Source organism: Acanthaster planci, linkage group LG17 (assembly GCF_054643075.1).
Source record: "Acanthaster planci isolate LZ-2023a linkage group LG17, COTS_SCS, whole genome shotgun sequence".
Classification (NCBI taxonomy): Eukaryota; Metazoa; Echinodermata; class Asteroidea; order Valvatida; family Acanthasteridae; genus Acanthaster; species Acanthaster planci.
The window spans coordinates 2,348,369-2,370,856 of record NC_141793.1 but is presented as its reverse complement, the minus strand read 5'-3'; the positions used below and the strand labels follow the sequence as shown (position 1 = coordinate 2,370,856).

Sequence of the window (22,488 nt, the reverse complement as noted above, 5' to 3'; positions counted from 1 at the left end):
GTCTTTAGTCTGGGGAATTCAAATTGTTATGTTCATATGCAATCAGATAACTCAGTGTACCAGATTTTATTCAAATTCAACTCGCAAATGGCTTATTGGAATAATGTATAAATTATGTATTTTGTTTATGTGAATATGCAATTTACATTCAGGTAATGCACTCCTACGAGTGCAAGCGTAAAATGAATGCAGTATATAACCGTGTGTAGCGTGCAATATCTCCGTGGCTTCTGTGTTTGTTTCTTTCATCCGAGAGTGCACGGAGAGCGCAGGGTAAACATCTTTGGCTCGGAATCGAAAACGTGTGCTCAAGGCAAAAAGCTGCAAACATTCTTGTCACCACGTGACGGGCTGACTGCTAGCTTGCAATAACATTTTCGAAGCAGCGCATTCCAGGAAAAGTGAACCATAAAAGTTCCCGGGTTTCCTTCTGCCAACTTTTTTTCCCTTCGGTTTCACTTTTGAATTAAAGTTTTCAGTGGTCCTTTGTGCCATTATGAGAAACACCAATGGACTGAATTTAAATCAATTAAATAAATACAGTAAAGTTTTTAGAGAAATGATGATGACTTTTGAATTCATTAGATAGAATGCATATTAAGAGCTGAATATGCAAAATGATGTACAGTTCTCTGTTGTTTGGATATCAAACCCTGAACAGGTGTACACCTAGTACATGCATTTTTTATTCTAAGCATCTTGTAAGTACCCATTGCGTATATATGTTAGACATTTTTAATGAGAATGTGTATGAGCGTGCCTGGGAACAGCCCAACGTGGAATGACGGATAACGACAGCCGTTGCAGGGTTGCGCTGTCACGGCACTTTGGTCGGTATCAGGGGCCGCTACATTATGCGGCAGTTCACGGTCTTTGGGCCGCCGCTACTAATTTAACATGATAATTGATAAAAGTGAGGCATCACAGACAGTTTTTCGGAGTGATACAATTTCTTCTTCCTCGAAAAAAGTACAGGTACTTCATATGAGATAATGAACAATTTGAGTGATCACGAAAAGAGGACTATTTTTGTCCACTGTGCCGTCTTTTTGCCTTCTTTTCCCGTCTTTTTGCGTATTTTCCCACAGTAACACCGACATAAATAACCCGACAGCCAGTCGCGCACTATCATGCGTAAGGCACACAGTGCTCCGCATATAGGGAACTTTGCGAGGATCAAACCTAAAAGTTAACTGCGTTGGCGAACTCTCATGTACAATACGGGCGTTTCACAACAGTGCGCCTCCAAGAGTTTGAAACCTGTTGGCCAATCAAAATGCGCGAAATCTGCCGACCCAGTGCGCTTTTGGAAGGGGTCGACAGATTTTGTGCATTGTGATTGGCTAACGCAATGCAAACTATTGGGGGCGCACTATTGTGAACCACCCGTTTCATCGTTAAAAATGAAATTAAATCAGCTTAAATTTAATTACACGTGCACAACACTGTTCGGAAACAATATACCATATCTACATGTACAGGGATGCATCATCAGTGTATTTGAAGTGTAGGCGAAAGAGTAGCTCCACTCGAAATGAAAACAAAAATCACAGTTTGCGGAGGCAGATCTAGGGGGTTGGCCACCCCCTGTTCAGCCGCGGAGTAAAAGGAACTACCGGTGAAATGATGGAAAATGAGTAGGCTTAACAAAAAGAAAATCCTGGACGGGGATTGCTCAGTAGGCCTACGTGCACTCCAGTGAAACAATTACATCGATTTCCGTTGGATCCCCTTTGCAGAGCATACCAAAATGCTCCCCCCCCCCGTTTCCTGAAAACTAGAACCGTCCCTGAAAGCTAGATCCATCCCTGGTTTGTATCCTTCGCATATATACCATACGGTTCAATATCACAATGTTTCCTTGTTTTGAAGTCTGTCTTGATAGAAAAAAAGACAAAAAGACGGAATGTTCTTTTCCAAGGTGCTTTTTGTGGGATTCATCCAGCATAAAAGTAGCCCACAAACATACACAAAATGACGTGTTGAAAGACTTCCAAAACTGAAGCAGCTCTGTGGTTGTTGGTCACAACCGCGGTTCTCTATAATGTTTTTTGTTTTGTTTTGTTTTGTTTTGTTTTGTTTGTTGGGGTGTTTGTTTGTTTTTTTGTTTTTTTTGGGGGGGTATATATGGGAATGCAGTAATGAAACCTCTTTCAAAGGCACCAAGGATTGCGTATGCCTTGCTTGAATTAATTTTATTTGCTATATTAGGATGGATGCCTTGGACTGTGTTACTAGGGCAACGATGCAAATGTGAGTGATTATTCCTTGAACGGAGGCCATCCCGGGGAAGGGATGAAAAGAACGCGCAGAAACACACTGACCGAATGTCTCTCGCCTTGTCTTGGCAGCCCACCCAAGCCGTGCTTCGTGGGCTATGACAGGGGCTCAGCAAAGCACAATATGGCAGCATATAGAACCGAAGTCGTAGCCATGCACAAAAAAACCCCAGTTTGGACGTGACCAGAGTTCCATCGCAGTCTAATGGGTGTGCTAGATGAATGTGCGCGCCTCGCAGTTTAAACCCCATGCCTGCTACGCAGCACCAGTTCACCGATGTAGCTGGTGTATAATATGCAGGGAACCAAAATACACTTTTCGAAGTAGAAATTCAAAATGATTTTTCCAGAAAGTTGTCCCTGCATGCGCAAATTTTCGGTGGGGAAAAAGTTCTAGGAAATCTCTTTCGACTGCCAGCTTTGTGTGGCGTGTTTGTATTCCTCGACTGGCCTGTTTCATGTGGGTAATGTCGTCATCCAAATATTGATGTCTGAAACATTTATATCCGTCCGGCTTTGAATGTTTCCGGCTGAACTCTCACTCAGCCGCGCGTGGCGGCGCGACCGCCAGACCAAGAAGTCTCGAGCGCCCAAGACGTTTGCGGTCGACCGCATAATTCGATGTCCGCTTCAGAGGTCAATCAAAACGTAGCAATGTAATCCTTCACTTTTGGCCCGAGGCCCAGAAACGCACCCAAAAAAAATCGATGCTAAAGTGCTTGTCTGTATTATTCCAAGTGCTCTCCACGGCGTCACCAGGGACTCATTGCGAAACACAGGCGAAATAATTCACTGCCCATGGACAAACTAGATATATAGTAAAAAGGAAAACCGTGGTATAAGTTGAAAAAGGAAGGAGCAATTTCTCTGCAGCCCTATACCTTTCTGCTGTTAACTAAATTAGGGCAAAATTGGTTTCCCCTAGGCACCGGGAAATTTCCATCGGATGTTGGCTTACTGTAATAAAGAGACCATTTTTGAAAATAAATCCGGTGTAATTTTGTGAACGTGACTTTTAAATAGATGGCCTCGAAGGAAATTGCCCATTGTTCGCAAACTGGTCAATTATGGGGTCTGTGCGATGACTTTTCTTAAATAGACGTTTGACAACTTTTGGGGGTCTCGGTGTACGTGTATTTTAAAAGGGCCTTTTTTAATTGGTCAAGCTTTTCTGGACAACTGAGGGCGCCGTTGCCATGATGTCACTCAGGGAAGACGAAGTTCGGTGGTGGTGGTTGTTTTTTCTGTTCAAATTGTGAACTCCAAATCTTCGCAATGAAAACTTTTGCAGAACGGTCTGCTCTTTGGCTTATTGCCCAACACGATCCAACAATACGTCACAACAGAAAAGGAAATTTAGGACAGCAAAATATTAAATCTTCTAGCGGGATTCGGAGCACAATTCAATCTGACGTCGAGGATTTCTCCCTGTGGTGATATTACAGGTTTTCCCATGAACATGGAAATTTACATCAGCATGAAACCAAAAAGGTGCAAATATTACATTAAAAAATAGCAAACAAAATTTGAAATAAACTTAAAACACAAATGTACATTTGTAAGGGAACGGATGTGATAAAATAATTATTGCATTTCTCAAACCCCAAAATTCCAATAGAAAGTATTAGTGCGGAGGAAGGCATTATCAGTGAGGCATGAAGGGAAAACAGAGGTAAAAAGGTCATCAGTTTTAAAATCACACCCAAGATATGCATTAATTGGCTTCTGGGCGCCTTGCCGAAATACCTCGCCTGCAAATCGATTATGGTTGGGTATTATTATATTCCTGAGACCGATTCTCAAGATGGCTTTGAAAAGTGAGACGGGCAGTGATCTCGTTGTGATTAGCCTACGTGAGTTAATATGAACGCAACCGGGACCGGATTTGGCCCGGCCCGAGAAATGAAGACATTATCACCTCGCAGATATGCACGCGGCGCGATTAGACCTCTCACCCGTCTTGAGGCCGGACTGTCATAACCATCCGACGAAGATGGTGCGTTTCACTTCACGTCATTTGATACCCTAGTTCTTTCAGCGATGCGCGGCGGAGCGATTTTCTCCCGCTAGCATAAAGCCCCATAAATCACACTTTGAATAATTGGGGCGCTCCGCGGAAACAGCGTTCTCCTTATTGGTGCGTGTTCTTTGCAATGATGCCTGATCCTTGCTGGTTTTCGTTTACACCCAAACTGCACCGTTTCAATAAATGGTAAATAATTTCGGAGGATGCTTCTCATATGTATATATCGAGTACCGTACTCTGTCCTGTTAAAACTTTTACGCCGTGTTGACAGGCGCCCTCTCGGCAGCAGATGACACAGTGACCCCCTGAACCAAATGAGTTGAGTCGCCAGGACCGTTCTTTCCCAAAATCAACAGGAACCTTAACACTAATGTTCACCCACGTAACATCCATATTTTCATTTTCACTGACTTCGTGCCGCGGTCTCGCTCTCTGAATCCCATTGCACTGGCGGGCAATTAATTACCTCGAGGGAGGCCACTCACCCCTTCAGTTAGGTCACACAGGTTTATTGAGGAATCTCTTTTTTCAGTGTGAATGAACGATAGCCGAAGGCCGAAATGACGAGTCGGTGCTATCCAGACTCGATTCGTGTCTAATTTCGAGGAACTCGCGTGCGCACGTAGCGTCCCCAGAGTACTCGATATCTTTCCGCAGTTTGCGCCTGTCAGAAAGTGGTTGGCCTTGCGAGGGCGTCTTACCAACTCGCCTGGGGGAAGGTTTTTTTTCACCATATCGTCAGAAAAGCTCAAAATGTGTCATTCGTTGTCCGCAGTATCGAAAAAATTAGAAGCATTGTATTTGTGATAGAATTTGGGTCTTTTTGAAAGTGCTCCGTGTCGTCTGTGCCTAAACAGCCTTTTTACTTTCGGAACAGAAAGTAGGGTGCATTTCAATCATTTACATTGGTCTCAGGAAAATGCAAACGTATTTTGAATACTTTCGTAACATGTTGGATACGAAGTGGTATTCAGCCCATAATAGCGAATAGGCCTGTTTTTTTACTTTTATTTGACAATAACAACTCTTGATAAGACGTGCCGGTTTTTTTTTAATGCATGCTACTTGTGGAAGAATACGGCTCTTGAAGCTTCAAATTCACCCACATTGATTAATGGCAGTCCACGGAGGAAACGTGGGCAGAATTGTATCAATACTCAGGAGGAAAAAATATACCAAAGATATGACACGGTGTGGAAATAACAAGGACTGCACACGTTCATGGACATGTACGTTTACCTGCAAACCTAATAAGTGGGTCATGGTACTGCGCTAACCATAGTCCTCAGAAATTAGCGCAGGTGCGCCCACGGTTAGCTGGGGGGGGTTCCGATCCGGGTCACGCGCCTGTCTACTGACGTTTTTGTTTTCCCCGGATATTTTTTTTTGGAGGGAGGGGTCCCAACCTCAGCCTTTTCTGACTTAATCGGCTTCAGGTTTCACGTTTACGAATTCGGGAAAAAATAGCTACTCAGGCTGCGCCCAACATTACTCGGCCGTGGCCTTGAAATTACACGCCACCCTATGGGACTTGCTGCAACTACTTTCCTTGCGAGTCGCGTGTCTTTTCAAGCCGCAACCAAGTCCATGTAATGCCTTGTGAATTATGGAAGTCACTTGCTTGCGCTAGGGCGGTCGTAGCTGCGACCACAACCCACAATAGAGGGTTTGCATGGCCGCCATCTTGAGGGTCAGCTCTTTTGATCCATGGGTTATGCGCAAAGGAGGTTTCCCTGGGGAACAATAGACTAGTTCCTGTCCAGTACGTAGTCTCCAGACGTCCTACAGACGTCCTCTGAACGTAGGGACGGGTAGCAGGTAATGAATCGGGCAGAGAATCGGTGTAATGTGAGGAAACGATGCTCGCTCAGTGTAAAAATCAAATAGAAGTTGATAGCATATTTTGCTTTTTCTTCTTCGTTATCGAAAATAAGTTCACATAATTTGTTCATTTATCTAAAATTTAACACAATAACCACTTATTTGAAATAAATTGCCGTAAAATAATTTATCGATGATAATCATTAAAAAAAATTACCACACTGTGATCAACAGAGGCTTATCAAGCATAGGTACCTGTCTTTGATTCGCCTCCGCACTCCGCCGTCGATCAATACTTACACTTACAGCGTGACAAGGAGGAATTCTAAAAGGTGTCAATGCAGTTCTTGTCACGTTGTTTTCTTTAAGACTTCATTCCGAATCTCAATCATTTCTTTAATACATGAAAATGGAAAATCTGTTTCAATTTTTGTCTTTTGTCAGGACTTTCTGTAAACGTCCCAGAATCCGTCAACGCTACGGCGGGGAAGTCGACGACTATTCCATGTTCCTACAAAGACGACAAAGAAGGCGACATGTTTGAAATGAGCCACGGCGTCTACTGGACGCGGACATTTGCCAACGGATCCACAGAGGTTCTCTTGAACATGACGCGATCATATTTGATATTTGGCAAGTGGTACGATCGGGCAACAATCGTCAACCAGGCATCGCTGGAAATTTATGTTGTGACCAGTCAAGATGCTGGAAAATACACGTGTGTTGTCGAAGGAAAGCGCGGAACAGCCGAACTTATCGTTGACAGTAAGTGCTACGTACTATTCTTTATTTATTTAATTTTGTTCTTTTTGTAGGACCTGGCTACAGCACTTGTCAGCCCGAATACTGATTTTTTTTGCATTAAGTGGAAGCACTTAAAGTTAAATGTGCCCTCTCGACATGCTTGGGAGCATAATTGCAGAATATCCCGCCACTCCAAAAAAAAAACGACTCCTGGAATGACTGGTTACGTGGATACAAGGTGAAAATCCCTTGAGAAGAGTGTGACACTTTGACTTGTACCTGGCTATGAGGTTGATCATGCGCGATGGCGGGGTTTCTTGTGCGGATCCAACTTTAGCCCCGCCCTCTCCAGGCGAAATTTTATTAACACAACACGCTGGGGTAACCCGGCTTGAATAAAGGTTTATTAAGGGAACTAATGTTACTTTTTTCAAGAGGGGAAGCTTCCGTGAGGTATGAAAATTAGTCTCCTCTCAAGATTCTGTTTCCCATGGAAAAGAACGTAATGTATCTTCAGACAGTTGTGTCATAAATAACCCCCTTGGACAAGCGCCCTCAACATGCTCAATGTTTCACTTTTTCAATGTTGCGTTTGCCTCTTGAGGGTGCTATTCAAATTCATTCTTAAAGATGGCTGCGCTCAGGTCAAGATACAGTTGCAACACATTTGTCATACACAAGAAAGTGTATGTCTGCTTGAACCCACAGTTTGTCATGTTTGTCGTCAGTTCTTAAATTGAAAAGGATTGATGTTTAACTATTGCTAGCCTGTCTTAGTCTGAGGAACTTGGACTCAACAAATCACCTTTTTTAACATGTTGATGTGGTCATACTAATCATCCGACCATGTCAAAATGTTACAAAGGACGATTTGAAGAGTTCAAATGATGCAGACTAGCTGGCCCTCACGTTAGGTACTGGACTGCTTCCGATAGTTCTGTAGGCTACTTCTGGCCCCACTGTGGTTTGTTTGTTCTCCTTTTTTAATGCCAGTAATTATTTTTCTCAAGGTGTGGCTGCCTGTTTATGTCTCACAGTGTGGCTCCCTCACTGAGGAAAGCATTTGCTTATCTGGTCATACTCTTATCATAGGCCTATGCATTTTGTGGGAACTTGACCTTGTACATTTGACCTCACCAATGAGTTTCTTGGCTAGGGGAGTTTTTAAATATAATTTTATAATTTTTTTTTACATGATGCAGGAACTCCACATATTCAAACAGAGTCCCAGGAACTCACTCTCAATGAAGGACAGACTTTAGAGCTTACCTGCATTGGGGTGGGCACGCTGGGGTGGCGCTGGCCCCGGCACGATGAGCAGTATGCCAAGGTCTCCCATTACGACAATCTCTCGCCCAGCCTCCGAAGGAGTGTCCTGCAAATCCAGCGAGCATCCCCCTTGGACACCGGCGAGTATCTCTGCACCAGCAGCTCAGACGGCGACGACGAGGAGAAATGGACATCGGTACCAGTTTACATTTACATCGTCCAACCCGACGGTGAGTCATCTTTTCCCATCCACTTCCAGATATCCAGTTCTTCTTCAGTTGTCTCTAGGAAGCTCCCTAAATCTTCCAAAATTCTTCACGATGCAGTGAGTCATTCTTTACGTTTTGAACTTTCACAACGCATGGCGTCCCATGCATAGGAAAAGTGGCTGGCTAGTGCCTTCCTCAATCTTACGAAAAAAGATCTTTGAGTCCAATGCATTTCCCAGTGAACTTTGCCATTTTCCTGATGTTGTGAGAATTAGGGCTTTGCTTCATAGCAAGCAGAAACGAGACTTGCACTCTATTCGCTCGAGACCTTAAATGCAGAAATTCTTTAGATATAAAAATCTAAATTTCTCTAAATTTTTGATATGGCAAAAAACTAACAGATACTAAAAGAAGCACAGTGCGAAGCCTATAACCAGTTTTCTTTCTCAACAAACTTCCTCAAGAAATAAGAAGTCGTTACTATAACTTTTACAGGCCAAAAACACGGCATCGCATGTATCATTATGTTGGTTTTTTCCACATTTTGTATTAAACTAGTTGCCGATATCTTGCATCTGCTCCGCTCAACTCAATATGGGAGTATCGTCATATTTGGTGCTATAGTTTAATAATTTAGCCTTTTTATCCATTCTTGTGTGTTTTTTTTGGTTTGTTTTTATATGACTGAAACAGGGCCGTTGTTTTTAGACGTGGACCAAACGAACCTAGTTCACTTCTGGGACGAAACCTCCCTCATCCCCTGTAGGCTGGCCACACCTGATGCCACCATCACTCTCCATCCCCAGGAGAAGTTCATCACCGGGGACGGTACCACGCCTGCCCAGGCCGCAGCCTACGACCCCAGACGGGGTTTCGTCATCCAGCCGGAGTTGCCTGATTATGGCGGCAATGTCTCGTGTCGTGCCATCCTTGGAAACAGGACCGAATGGCAAAATTTCAGAGTCAATGATGTCGGTGAGCAATCGATATTGTCATCAAGTACATTCACAGAAGGTTAAGTTAGTTTTGACGTAAAGACAATCGTAGCTTCACACCAAATGTTCACCTCTAAAGTCGGAGTGTCTTTGTAACTTTTTTATTTACGTAAAACATTGTCAACAGTGCAACCCAAATTGTCGGTGGAGAGCTCTGAGAAGGTCATCTCTCAAGACAGCGACTTGGAGCTGACATGCAGCGGTCTCCAGCCCATACGCTGGTTCACCCCGAGCGGCCTGGGTGACCGACTCCAGATAAACCATACACAGGCCTACTTGCCCTCCCAGCCAGCCCTGTACAAAAGTACCCTACGTCTGAGTGGCGCACTGAGCAGGGACACGGGCGAGTTTGCCTGCAAATACCAGCGATACGCCGAGCTGGATCGCCCCGAGTTGAAGTCCAGTGTGTACGTTTTCGTCAACTCCACAGGTACGAGCGTTTTGCATTTTTTAATTGATTGCAGGATCACAGCACCCGTCACAACCCTCCGGGAAATTTGGACAAGGGTTGCAAAATGTCATTTTGGAGCAAAGCACGAACCCTTCCCACGCCTCCCCTTACACCTTTGCATTCAGTATTCCTTTTGGGAAATGTTTTGACTGTCTTCTACTGGCATCACTTGATGTCTCTGTATGAATTAACATTAAATTAATTGGCCTGCCGGGCCATTTATCCATGTTGGTTCTGCTGCACCGGGTTTTTTGTATTGTTTTCTGTTTTTAAAACTCCTTAAAAATTCATAACTTCATTTACGAGATGGTTATACCCACACAGATGACTCTCTGGGGGTACTCTAATCTGACAGGCAACATCTATTGAAGTCCAAATATTTCAGCCAGGCCTGCCGCCTTGTAAAAAGAGCTCAGATTGTGCGGTGTTACGTAATTTTCTTTTGTTTCCGAAACCAGCACAGTGCGCTACTGGCGTCTTTTCAATAGGGGCCAGATTAGTGTGCAGCGGTATTGTATCGCTCATCACTGTAGTGCTGGAGCACTTTTGTCCCCGGTGGTAATCCACTTGCGCTGAATGCCACAAAAAGTGGTATAATCTTTCAAAACAATGACGGAGTTCCTCCGCTATTGACAACTGAAAAAATGTTGGCAATTCCCAGCAGCTCAGTCTTTTGTTCCGATTACAGTCTTTTGTTACAAAGCCCAGCTCTTTTGTCCAGTTTCGGGCTCCCCGTTTTTTTTTCGTGTATAAAGCCTCTGTGCCTCAAACCGGGCTCCCGGCAGCATATGGTTAATACGAAATTTGTCAAAACGTGTGAGGTGCACCAATCTGTTTTGGAAAGCAAAATTCCTCTCAGTGTTCTTATCCATTTGCGTAGACCCCCCTCAACTTCCCCCATATCTAGCGTCAATCCCTACTGCCACCACATTGCCTGTGGAGTCCGTATTGAAAGTTGGTTTGCCTTTATACCACCTACTTCCATTTTGGTTTCTGTTGCCAACCTCTCAATCTTTCCAGATCTGGAGGATTTCTTTCTACCATCCGACGTTGAGGTCATCTACTTAGAAAACCACACGTCGCCGTTCACCGTGCCTTGTAGGGTCAGCAATCCCCACCCCGGCAATCCAGTACGGCTCTATGCCTTCTACACAGAGACCTTCACCGAGGTCAGAGATTTTGTCTCTCAGCGGACCGTGACCTTCGACCCCAAGGTCGGTTTCTGGGTCGACACCAACAAGAAGCTCACGCCCAAGGTGACTGTCTGGTGCGTCCTGGGGGAGATTTCCCAGAACCATTACGTGTCCTTCAAAGTTTTGGTGGAAGGTGAGAGGCGAGTTTTCTCAGCATTTTGACCGAGACCCGATGCACCCAGGGACGTATGCGTATCCAAAACTTTTGCTCACCTGACTCGCAAACAGTGCCCCCCCTGCCAAATATGAACACCCGAAACTCAAGATGGCGTCGGCTATACTAAAAACACGAAATACAAAGAGGGAAGAATACTGAATTCATGACAATAAAATTCCCCTCAAAAGGTGCATTACCCTTGACAAAGGAAAACTCTCCCTATGACCATGTCGAATGATCATTTGTAAGTTTTTTTATTCTCACTGGACGAGTGTCTTAAATATTTGAGCTTTACGGTTGCTGTGCGTACCTATGTTTCCCCATTTTTGGTCATGCTGTGCTCACCCCGTTATTAGATGATACTTCTGGGGCCCAGTCCAGTAGTCTCTAGAATAGGCCCCAGTTATCCAGCGTCACTGCCTCACTTATCCGTTGCGCTCACTTGTCCGAGCAGATCACCGACTTGACTCGTAATGAAAATTTTAAAAAAGGACCCAAAACATTGACTTGAGCCTCGGAGTCCACATCCAACGCGGTGGCTCGCCACTTGACACTGTGTCACTTATTCATCCCTTTCCATGTAGGGGAGACGCAGGACAACTTTCAAACAGAAATACGGCCATCGGCGAGCCGTCTTGTCCAGGGAGAAGGACCGTTCAGCCTGACCTGCTTTGTTAATATCCCCCTCCTAGCATCTTCTTTTACGCTGGACATCCAGCCAAAGGCAGAATTCACATTTCCCGGTCAAGAACAGGTTGGTGGAAGCAACGCTAGCAAAAGAGCAAAAAAAAAACAAAACAAAACAACCGAATCAGAGATTCTGTGTGCATTGTAAGAGAATTCGCAGCTTTTCTACATGTTCTTGCTTTTAGAAAAATTTCATTTGGTCATTTCAGATACGTGTACATTTCAATGTTGCAATTTTGTTACCATGAAATCATACTCTATCTGTCAGTCTGAAGAGGAAACCTGCAGTGAATCACGGGAATCAATTTCAAAAATTAAAAGGAGAATCTTTTCAATGTCAGGACTGATTTTTTTTTTTTTAGCAATTTTTTGAAAAATGAAAGGTCTTTTCATTGTAACTTTCGGTCGGATGACATTATCAGCCTAAACTTTCTCCCCTCCGTCATAGACATGAAGGTCGTTGTAGTGATTCCAGTAAATTTCACTGCAGAAGTCAGCTCAGTGTATATTTTTGAGTTTTTCCAAGCTGTTGCGAGAGAGCACTTGAGTGTTTCAGGACTTCCCCATACGAGCACAAAGTCACTCAGGAACATTGTCGTGCTTGCATGATATACATGGCCATTCTGGCCTGCCCCCGCTCCACTTAGACCAAGCTTGGCCCATCCTCTTCGTGGTCTCACGGGGAAGATTTCTAGTGGGGATGTTCAGAATTAAAGGGACTCTCTCAGAAGGCGGGAACATTCGAAGGAATGTTCATGCATTAGCCGGAATGGAACGGATGGAAAGGCCATCTGTCCTGGAATGAGAACACAGAGTTCCGAAGAGAACGTTCCAACTGTTCAGAATTATGACCAGCACCCTGGTTGTCACCAACATTAAAGTTTTGAAGCTGAACGATATCTATACCCTGTCTTTGCTCAAAAAGCACGGGCCACACAGTCACGTAGTGTTTCATGGGACTTTGTGTTTCTTTCGTAGGATTGGCAAAAGGATAATGCCAGGGTGGAATCGAAACATCCGAAAGTCGATTTCGAAGCTTCAACTGTTATCTCTGAACACATCTTAACGCTCCAAAATGTCAGCCTGGAGAACAGCGGGATCTTCAAGTGCCGTCTGTTTAATGTCGAACAGAGCAAAACGCTCAACGCATCTTTGCGTGTACTTGGTAAGTTTTGAAGAACGAGTGGGAGAGAGTTGGTGCCGGGTTATGTCATGGGTCGGTGACAAATCAGTGGGGCAGAGTTCTTACAGCTGTGACTCGAAACAAGTTTGTGACGTCAAGGCTGTAATCGGAACAATATTTCTTTCAATGTTCATTCGTACAACTGAAAGGTTGCAAAAACACGTAGCAACAGTTTTCATGAGGGAAGACAGCATGGATAATGGTCATGTCTCGACAAATATGCAGTGCCTCTCTCACCCGGCTGTCCATATTCTGGAAGAAGAGAACTCTCCTTAGATTGCCCCAGGCAGGATCAAGATATTAACAGGAATTTCATCTGAATACCTTTTTTTGCTGTATTTTTTTTGGGGGGGGTAATTTTTCCACTGTCTTTTGAACAGTCATCAGAACAGCGACATCATAGAGGCTTGTCAAAGCCTATGCCCAGAGTCTAAACATTTCTGAGTACAGCTGTTAAAACTGTCCAAAATCTACTAACGTTACTCATGCTGTGTATATCGAGTGACTCTCTGAAAATTACTGCCAATTCGATAAATCTTTCCTTAAATCTTTTCACTAGAGGAGGGCATTGTTGACCTGACCCCTTATCCGCCCGGCCAATCGATGGTCGAGGAGGTCGAAGGTCAGGACGAAGTCTGCCTCCGAGCTCAGATAAAATCATATCCAGTGGCTCAGTACTGGTGGAGCAAAAACGGCGTGAACCAGTCGCAGGAGGCAGCCCCCCGTTTCACGGTTCTGGAAGATCCTCAACCCGCTGACGATTCTCTGATCATCTCCGGATGCATTTCAAACGTGACAGCAGAGGATGGAGGTCTTTACGAGGTGGTCGCAGTCAACCAGTACCACACTCGAAAGCTTACCCTTCAGCTCTCTGTTCTTGGTGAGTGAAAAATTACGACCAAGAGGTTTGCGGGGCCGTAAATAGACGTCGTTTTCACGAAGGGACAGGCAGGTCAAAAATAGCAATTTACCGACTTGGCTCTTTTTCGTTATACTTTTGAACTTAACCGTATCAACATACTTCCGTAAGCAAAGCATCATTAATTGAAATTAATCTGTATTTACATTAATCATACCAGGCAGGAGCAGGCGTCTCAAACTGTGTTTCACGTTTCATAAAGAGACTTTAACATGTCTGCCTTTGAGCACTTAGGAAACCCAGAAAGGCACAAATATATGACAACTAAGATTTTCCTTTTCACAAAGGCCTCTTCCCTATGGATGAAGAAACACATCGCACGGAAGGGCCAGAACGTAGGAGAACATGGATGTTCATTTTCACACAGGACAGCATCTTTGCTAATTACATTTGTCTGCTAATTATAAACCATTGTTTTCATTCTTATTACAGGGATAGTTTTTGCAGTTTCAAAATAGGAGAAACTACGGTTATATCAAAAAATTTTTTTTCAAATCCCACACAACCGTCTCATCTTGAAAGCGGTGACAAAATGTTCAGTAAAATTTTCTTTCCCAGAGCAACTCAGTGTGACTTGAGAAGTTGAGATCCACTGCGCTAACCAGCTCCATCCATCACTTCCACCGGATTCAATTCTAATTAGCTCATCACAATTTATTGTGTTAACCAGAAATCCCAGAAGTCAATCTGACGGTGACTCCAGCGCCCACCTATCAAGACCCACCCCTCTACTTCACCGAGCAGAACTACAGTCTGGTCTGCCAGGGGCGTGGCCACCCCGCCCCACTCCTCTCATGGGAGTGGCGCAGCTGCACCAGCGAGCTCTGCAACCATCTCGGGGAGCTGACGGATGACAACCAGTGGATTCCCGTCGGGGCTGGGGCCCAATCGTGGGCGCAGGCAGGAGACCTCTCCGCCCTGGCCTCTGAGCGGAGCACAACGTCGGTCCTGAGCCTGGGAAGGGTGCCGCAGTCCGGCATTTTCCGCTGTGTGGGCCGGTCGCCGTCGGACCAAATTCGAGACGTGGTGTACGACACCCTGGAATATAGACTGACCGGTAAGTTTAGTAATTAAGTGACTGATTCGAATTCTTGGTACATGTATATGAATGCTTCCATTACATTTCAGCAAAAACAGTAGCAGAGTTGAGAACTTGGGTGGGTGGTTTAATTAGCTACAGCTGCTCAATGGTTTCCTTATCATGATGAGCCCTCTTGAAGAAGTCAGATCAGTTGTTCGCAGGTAGATCGACAATGAAAGTACCAGTTCAGAAATTATCTCAGCTGTATTGGAGCTCATGCCTTTGACACAAACGTCAACAGATTTGAAGTTCAGCCTGCCGGCTGTTCAGGAGGTGAAGACCGTGTACAACTTTGACCAGGCCAGCTTGGCTTGCAAGACGAACATCTACGCATTTGCCGAGGATGCAGCCTGGGACTGGATCCCCGCCGACAACGCGACCTCGTCGGAGCCCATCCCAATCAGCTCCGACGACGAGAGGGTCACGGCCTTGGGGCAGACGGGGTTCCATTATACGTCGGAGCTGACGATAAGCAGGGCCCTGGCCAACAACACGGGGGTGTACCGCTGCTGGGCGCAAAAACGGAGGACCAATGAAAGTGTGGTCGTTTATGAAGTACAGCTAAACGTGAAAGGTTTGTCAATCTGTTTTATCAAAGGCTCGATAGCGAGCAGCATTAGCCCTCTTGGCTCAAGTGTCAGCGATAGGTTCACCGTTCGAAATACAAACTATGATAAGTGCAGTGGAAATCTTGTGCTGTCTTCAATACAAGTGCTTCATAGCTGTCAACTATTTCAAAATTGTGTACAGCCAAGATAGTCTTTTTATCATCATGTTTCAATGCCCCTCCCCATGGTATAGAGGTGTGACAAACTCCCGACTGCCATGTCTTCTTTGTGGCTGCTGCCTGTTCACAGAATTGTGCTCATTCTGACGAAATCTCATGTGTCATCCATGTAGTACATGCCCAGCCATTGCCTGCCTACGCTTGAGCAGATTTCAGATAGCATTAGAAGTCGATCTCACCTTTGCTTTTTGGATGCATTTTGGTCACTTTCCCTGCAGAAATTGTTCTGCCCAGGTTCATTACGGAGCTGCAACGAACGTACACCCTGGACAGGAAGAAGACCATCCCCTTCGACTTTGTGCTGGAATGCCGAGCAAGGGGCGACCCCCTCCCCGAACTGGCCTGGTCCAAAGACGGACGCCCAATCACCGCCGACAACAGCACCGTCACCAACATAGAGACAGGGCTCGTTACAAACAACACGGTGGCCTCCAAGCTGTATCTGTCGCCAGAGGTCACACCAGCCCATGGCGGGATGTACGTGTGCCGCGTTGAGAATAAAGGAGGCTCAGCGTTATCCGCGGGCGAGTTGCTCATTCAAGGTAAAAACCTGAAATTACAAACATCGGGTTGCTTCTAGCATGTTAACACCAGTCTGTTTGTGCAGGTTTCAGCAGTAAGCTACTGTTTGAATCCTACATGGATATATAAGCCAAAATGTTGTTTCTTCCAAAAAATTTTTAGAGTCCTCACAAATATTCAAATAAAAACCATATATATTTGTGACGACACCAAAGTTGTGTGAACACTCAAAACCTAATACGGAGGATACAAGCTCAACGAGACGGCAAAAGACTGGAAAAGATCCATCATTGCCATCTTGGGAACAAAATTCACCACCTAGAGAAGGTGAGCAGAGGAAAAGGGCATCTACCCTTTCTTCAGAGATCCCAGGCCGGAAAGAATTTTTGGTTTTTGGGTAGCCTAAATAAATTTTAGAAAACTTATTGAGGGTGTCATACCGAACGTAACATAGTCCACCCCTCTGAACCCGCCCCAGAGAGTCCCACGGCCACCATCAGCGAGGAAGTCTACACCCACAACATCGGGGACAACCTGACCATCCCGTGCATCATCACAGGAGAGCCGGCACCCGAGATCTCCTGGAAGTGGCAACCCCACGAAGGCAATCAGCTGGAGGACGTGCCCGCAAAGAGGTACGACAACGACGCCCGGGCGCTGGTCTTCAAGCGACTGGCAGAGGCGGACAATGGCGAGTACACGTGCGTCGCCCGAAATGACCACGGGGAAGCCAGGGACACCGTGACGCTTGTCATACGTGAGAACATCGTTCCTCCCTTTTCGGCACTCCATCTATTCTGTTTGCCGTTCTCACTCTCTGTTTTAATGTCAGTCATCAATATCAGTCATACTTTGCCACTGGATGCAATTATTTTGCCATATTTGTCGTTAACTTCCCGGAAGGTGCTCTGTGAATAGAGCAGATGCATTGCCTCATATGAAGATGCAGTGAAAATTAGTCAGGCAGACAGATTACCCACATCTAGCCCTTATGCACTTCAAATTTCACCTTCATTGCACTCTTGGAATTAACGCAAAACTTGAACAGCGCTACCGCCATATCCAGCACAGTCTTTCAGGTCCACGGCTTTGACGTGTGTTTCGTATAGCGATATGGTAAGACTCACGAATTCTTGTAACTTTTTGTCCTCCACAGACAGGGACAATGCACTGCTGGTACCCCTGCTAGCTGGTGGTATCATCGCTGGCATCATATTTCTGATCCTGGTCCTCGGCATAATAGCCATGGCAAAGCGGGTGAGTGGCGTGCAGTCCCCAGTGGCATCGTGTGTCTGGCCACACGAGGGCGCTTGTGCAACAACTTTTTAGCATGAAAACAAAGTCCAGATCAGTGCAGCATTCCTGCAACACTCCTACGTGTTTGAGTTTTTTGAGGCTGAAATTTTATCAGAGATTCTAACAACTCTCCTGCCGTTTTCCGTAAAAAATGTTTGCAGGAATTTATGTTGACAAGAAAAAAGTATGCAGTGAGGTCAGAATTAACCCCCGTCATGCCGCGGCTCTTGCCGTCTCCCAGAGCGAAGGGGTTAAGGAACCTTGCCAAGGTTGGATTTGACTGCGCTCACAAACTTGAGGTCAAATTTGATAGCTTTTCATTTGTGGTCATTTCTTTACAGAATTTCCGATTGGCTCGGAAGGCCAAACGCAATTCCGCAAACATGGAGTTGGGTCTGGTCAATCCCCGGTCCCCGCGTGGCCCCGCCTCCCCCTTCCGCATGTCCTTCAAGGAGGAGTTTGGGGACCAGTTGCCCTTTGACCCCCGGTGGGAGTTCCCCCGCGATCGGCTGAAGCTAGGTGAGTCACTTTGTTGGCAAAGAGAGTTTTGAATTACATTTTCTTTTCACAAGAAGACATGTTTTTCGACTGTTAGTTTTTGAACAAATCAATATACATATGAAGAGGTACAGCAAAATACTTGACAATTGCACAGTTTGGACCAGGGGATCTAGATGTTTAGAACGACTGAGCTTTGGACGAAATTGCCCAGTTGATCGTTCTGGTTTCAACGTAGTTTATATCTCTTGTAATTTGCCAAGCAAGATTTTAATCAATGATTATCGGGATTATGTAATAATGCAAAAAACTGTAGTTGTTAGCTGGAAAATACGAGAGTTTTAAAGATGTCATTTGTAGATTCAAACAGTTTCTCTAAGCGACAACAAATTCGGGACAACCTTTTTTTTGCACTTGCAAAGGTAAGATTATTGGGGTCACGGGGTCAATTTAAAAATGTCATTAATAGATTGGAACATCCTCTTTCACATCTCACATCATTGTGTAGTGACAACAAGTGTTGGGCAAACTCTTTTTTTTCTCAGGTGCAAATTAAGGTTATGTGGGTCACGCTCTGTCCATTCGGACTCTTCATCATGAACTTGGCTAAGTCCTACTTTAATTGGGGCATTGGTAAATAAATCCCTGTCGTTTGACATGCACTTTAAGATGCTCAATGAGACGAGCAAAGTAACAAGAGGACTGGGGTGGAAGTTGAGGTTTTGTTCTTTCGTTTGTTCCCTCCTCTGCAGGCTCTGTGATTGGTCAAGGAGCCTTTGGCATGGTTCTCAAAGGAGTGGCAGCCGGAATCAACAAGAATGAGCGATATGTCCCGGTGGCCGTGAAAACCGTCAAATGTAAGATTTGCCAAAGCTTTGACAAGTGCAGTGGAATTTCTGTATTCGGCTTTTCGCTTCGTATCACGGCGCAAAACAAATAGAGTGAACGATGGGTTCAGGTTTGGTGCAGAAGGGAATGCAAATGCACTCTTTGCGTCAGGAATTGTCAGTGGCAAAATCTATCGAAGTTATGTCGCATTCAGCTTTTGCGAATTTGCTCCAAGGTCATTCCTCGTCCGATTTTGTGGCCACTTCTGGGTTGACCTGAGACCTGTCCTCAAAAACTGACTTTTTAAATACGTAACAATCAAAGGTTGCCATTTTCATTTGAAGTTCAGAGTTTCCCTCCCTGAGCGAGTGTTTTATCTGGTGTCTTTTTTCTCATTTCCAGCTGATTGTAGTTACGTTGACCGGAAGGCACTGTTCGGGGAATTGAAAATGCTTATTCAGGTGGGACATCACCTCAACGTTGTCAACTTCCTGGGCGCCTGCACGCAGGATTGTAAGTGCACCTCCACAGATGTTACTATTTCCAAACTACTTTGTTACAAGTTTTCCATTTTTCCTACTAGCAGGACTTTCCTGACTTCCCACAAAGTGAGATCACAAAACAAATATAAGATTTCAGCCACTCTGACTTTTGTGAAAATTGTGGACCAAAGTACTTGAAACGTACTTGGCCGAGTTTTATTCCGTAATCTTACTTTGGAGTATGCGCTGTCCAATGTCCGTGGCTTTGTTCACGCCGAACCATTTCAATACTCGGCTGTGAAGTTTATACTTTACTAGTACCAGACTATAACACTGATAATGATTCTATTTCTTCCCCGGCCGGCCACGAATTGACAGCCCCTCCCCTCGTCATCGTGGAGTACTGCCCGTACGGGAACCTGAGCGACTACCTGCGCTCCAAGCGCGACACCTTCCAGGCCGTCAAGCCGGCCAAGAGCGAGGCAGAGGAGAACCAGGAGAACGAGCTGAACTACGCCGACCTGCTGCTGCGGGAGGCCTGCGTGAGCGAGCCACCGGCCGCTGAGTACGAGCTAGTGGACAAGGAGGCCAAGCGCATGGCCGAGAAGCCGTTGTCCGTGGAGGACCTGGTGTGCTACTGCTTCCAGGTGGCTCGGGGGATGGAGTTCCTGGCTTCCAGGAAGGTAGGATGCCCCCCCCCCCACCAAAAAACAAATTCAAATTTTTCCCATCACAGGTTCATGGAACTTTGAAAGGGTCGTGGGTTTGGGGCTCTTTTATCAACCTTGGGTCATTTGTTTATTGTTGAGAAGCATTGTGGGATGTAGTAGAAAGTTTATTTGAAATGTTAATACTATTGCAAGAAATCTGTTAATATAGACTCTTGCGTTATCACAGTTTTAGTGGAAATGGACAGATTGTACGGAATAGCTGTAAAACTGCACGTTAAATTCCAAAACGCCAGTCAAGAATGTCATTTTGTGGTCTGAGCCAGTTACCTTGGGGGAAATGGATGCCAAAAATACTGTGGCCAAACTTAACAAATTGTTTGGGTTTCTTTTTCAGTGTATTCATCGGGATTTGGCAGCCCGCAACGTGCTTCTGGGCGGGAACAACGTGGTGAAGATTTGTGACTTTGGACTGTCCAGGAGTTTCTACCACGACACTGACTACATTGGCAGCGGCAAGGTAGGCACTGTAAGAACGTGACGATAATCTGTCCCAAGTTAATCCCTTTCAGAGTTCTCTTCTTTGAAAATTCAAAACAAGGAGTTTCCCAAAATGCCCCTGAAATCTGCAGAACCTGTCTAACGAGAAAAACCAAACAACATTTCATTCTGGTTTCAGGGCCTCTTGCCGATCAAGTGGATGGCCCCAGAGGCAATCTTTGACAAGATCTTTACGACCTACAGTGACATGTGAGTACCTCGGACTGTCTGTCTGTTGTCCATTGTTGGTATGTGCATTTGCCCAGGGAAGGAGGTTTTAAGAGTCCAACCCTCCCACCTCCACCATGGCAGAAAGGCAGAAACAAAGGAGGAATCATCTATTGCTTCTTGATGCATTTGGAAGTTGAACAGTTTTTGAAAGAATCCAAACATGTTGGAAATTCTGCCGTGCCCAATGGGTGTCTTACTGTTTCCATATTTGTTCCTCGAGTTACTTCAAAGATATTTCTCTTTTGTCTTTCAGCATTTTTCTTTGTACTCCACCTTGGGGTCATTTTTTTCGGGACTGTATTTTCCTCCCTTTTTTCTGCCTTCTATTTCAGTTCTTTTTATATTGACCGTGTCTTGTGCCCTGTCTCTGTCATTGACTTCCCTGTGTTTTCTTTCCCGCAGCTGGTCCTTCGGCGTGTTCACATGGGAGGTGTTTTCCCTCGGTGGGTCCCCGTATCCTGGCGTCCAGGTGGACGAGAAATTCTACGACAAGATGAAGGCAGGCTACCGGATGAGCTGCCCAGAGCACGCACCCAGAGAAGTGTAAGCTAAAATGTTGTCAGTCAGTCAAATTCCCAATAAAGTGTCCAGTACTACCAATTATCAATTGATACCGATTGATCAGTCAATCAATCAATTAGTCAAACATTTGATCAATCAATCAGTCAATTAATCATTCATTCAATTGATCCATCAATCATTCAGTTGATCAATCAATTAGTCTGTTGATCGATCAATTAGTCAGTCAGCCACTCATTCAGTTAGTCAACAATCAGTGGATCATTTTTGAGATGTACTTTTGCGTCTCCCCAACGCAAAAGTACATCTTGAAAATACTTCGCGATACCCAATGCTACACCTGACTCAGACTGGCCAGCCAAACCCGGCAAGCTCAGTGGTCGAGTGGTTAAGATGTCTGCACTGTTAAGCAGGAGGTCATGCGTTCGAGTCCCACCCGAGTAAGCTTGCAATTTTTTTTGCAAGCTCTCAGATAAGCACTGAGTATACATAATTTATAAATATATACATCGGGTAAGAGCAAAACCCATAATTAAATTGATCAGTCAATCGGTCAATCACCAGTTCAATAATGATCAATGAATCAACAAATCAAAGATTTATTAGTCAGTCGAGTCAGTTTATCATCAAATTTGTCATCAATCGTTCACTACTATGATCAGTCTTTCAATCAATCCATATATTTCTCAGTTGTACACTGCGAATCAGTAAATGCAAGAATAAAAAGTACTCGACTCATGCCCATCTCAGTGAATCAAACAGATAATATTCTGGTAACAGATGATTGGCCAATAATTGACTAATTGATGACCTATCAATCACCAAATTGATAAGCAGGATCTTTTGGTCGAATTGAATTCTGCTCATAGTAGGTTGCTGATTTGTTGCAATTTTCAGTGATTAATTTGGTACTTGGTTTGTTGCTGTCACCCACGTAGGTATAATCTCATGCTGGAGTGCTGGAGTGACGAACCCAAGGACAGACCCATGTTCTCTGAGCTGGCTGGGCAGTTTGGCGAACTCCTGGAATCAAACACAAGACAGGTAGGAGGCCAGTTTCTATAAATGCATCAATTTTTTTTGAAGATGCGAGAACTATTCAG

The 22,488-nt window shown here is 44.9% G+C and overlaps 1 protein-coding gene across 1 annotated transcript in view; it reads left to right on the top strand.

Moving 5' to 3' along the window:
* LOC110982549 (vascular endothelial growth factor receptor 1-like) overlaps positions 1-22,488 on the top strand; it is a 39,853-nt gene that overhangs the window by 13,259 nt on the left and 4,106 nt on the right. Inside the window, exons 2-22 of the mRNA XM_022241028.2 lie at positions 6,571-6,891; positions 8,073-8,369; positions 9,042-9,323; positions 9,471-9,773; positions 10,815-11,120; positions 11,729-11,898; positions 12,810-12,996; positions 13,574-13,894; positions 14,604-14,990; positions 15,256-15,588; positions 16,020-16,343; positions 16,802-17,080; positions 17,480-17,580; positions 17,961-18,138; positions 18,870-18,974; positions 19,348-19,458; positions 19,806-20,110; positions 20,493-20,615; positions 20,775-20,845; positions 21,269-21,409; positions 22,324-22,429. Coding sequence (XP_022096720.2) covers positions 6,571-6,891; positions 8,073-8,369; positions 9,042-9,323; positions 9,471-9,773; positions 10,815-11,120; positions 11,729-11,898; positions 12,810-12,996; positions 13,574-13,894; positions 14,604-14,990; positions 15,256-15,588; positions 16,020-16,343; positions 16,802-17,080; positions 17,480-17,580; positions 17,961-18,138; positions 18,870-18,974; positions 19,348-19,458; positions 19,806-20,110; positions 20,493-20,615; positions 20,775-20,845; positions 21,269-21,409; positions 22,324-22,429 — 4,751 coding nt within the window. The remainder of the gene's footprint in view (positions 1-6,570; positions 6,892-8,072; positions 8,370-9,041; positions 9,324-9,470; positions 9,774-10,814; positions 11,121-11,728; positions 11,899-12,809; positions 12,997-13,573; positions 13,895-14,603; positions 14,991-15,255; positions 15,589-16,019; positions 16,344-16,801; positions 17,081-17,479; positions 17,581-17,960; positions 18,139-18,869; positions 18,975-19,347; positions 19,459-19,805; positions 20,111-20,492; positions 20,616-20,774; positions 20,846-21,268; positions 21,410-22,323; positions 22,430-22,488) is intronic.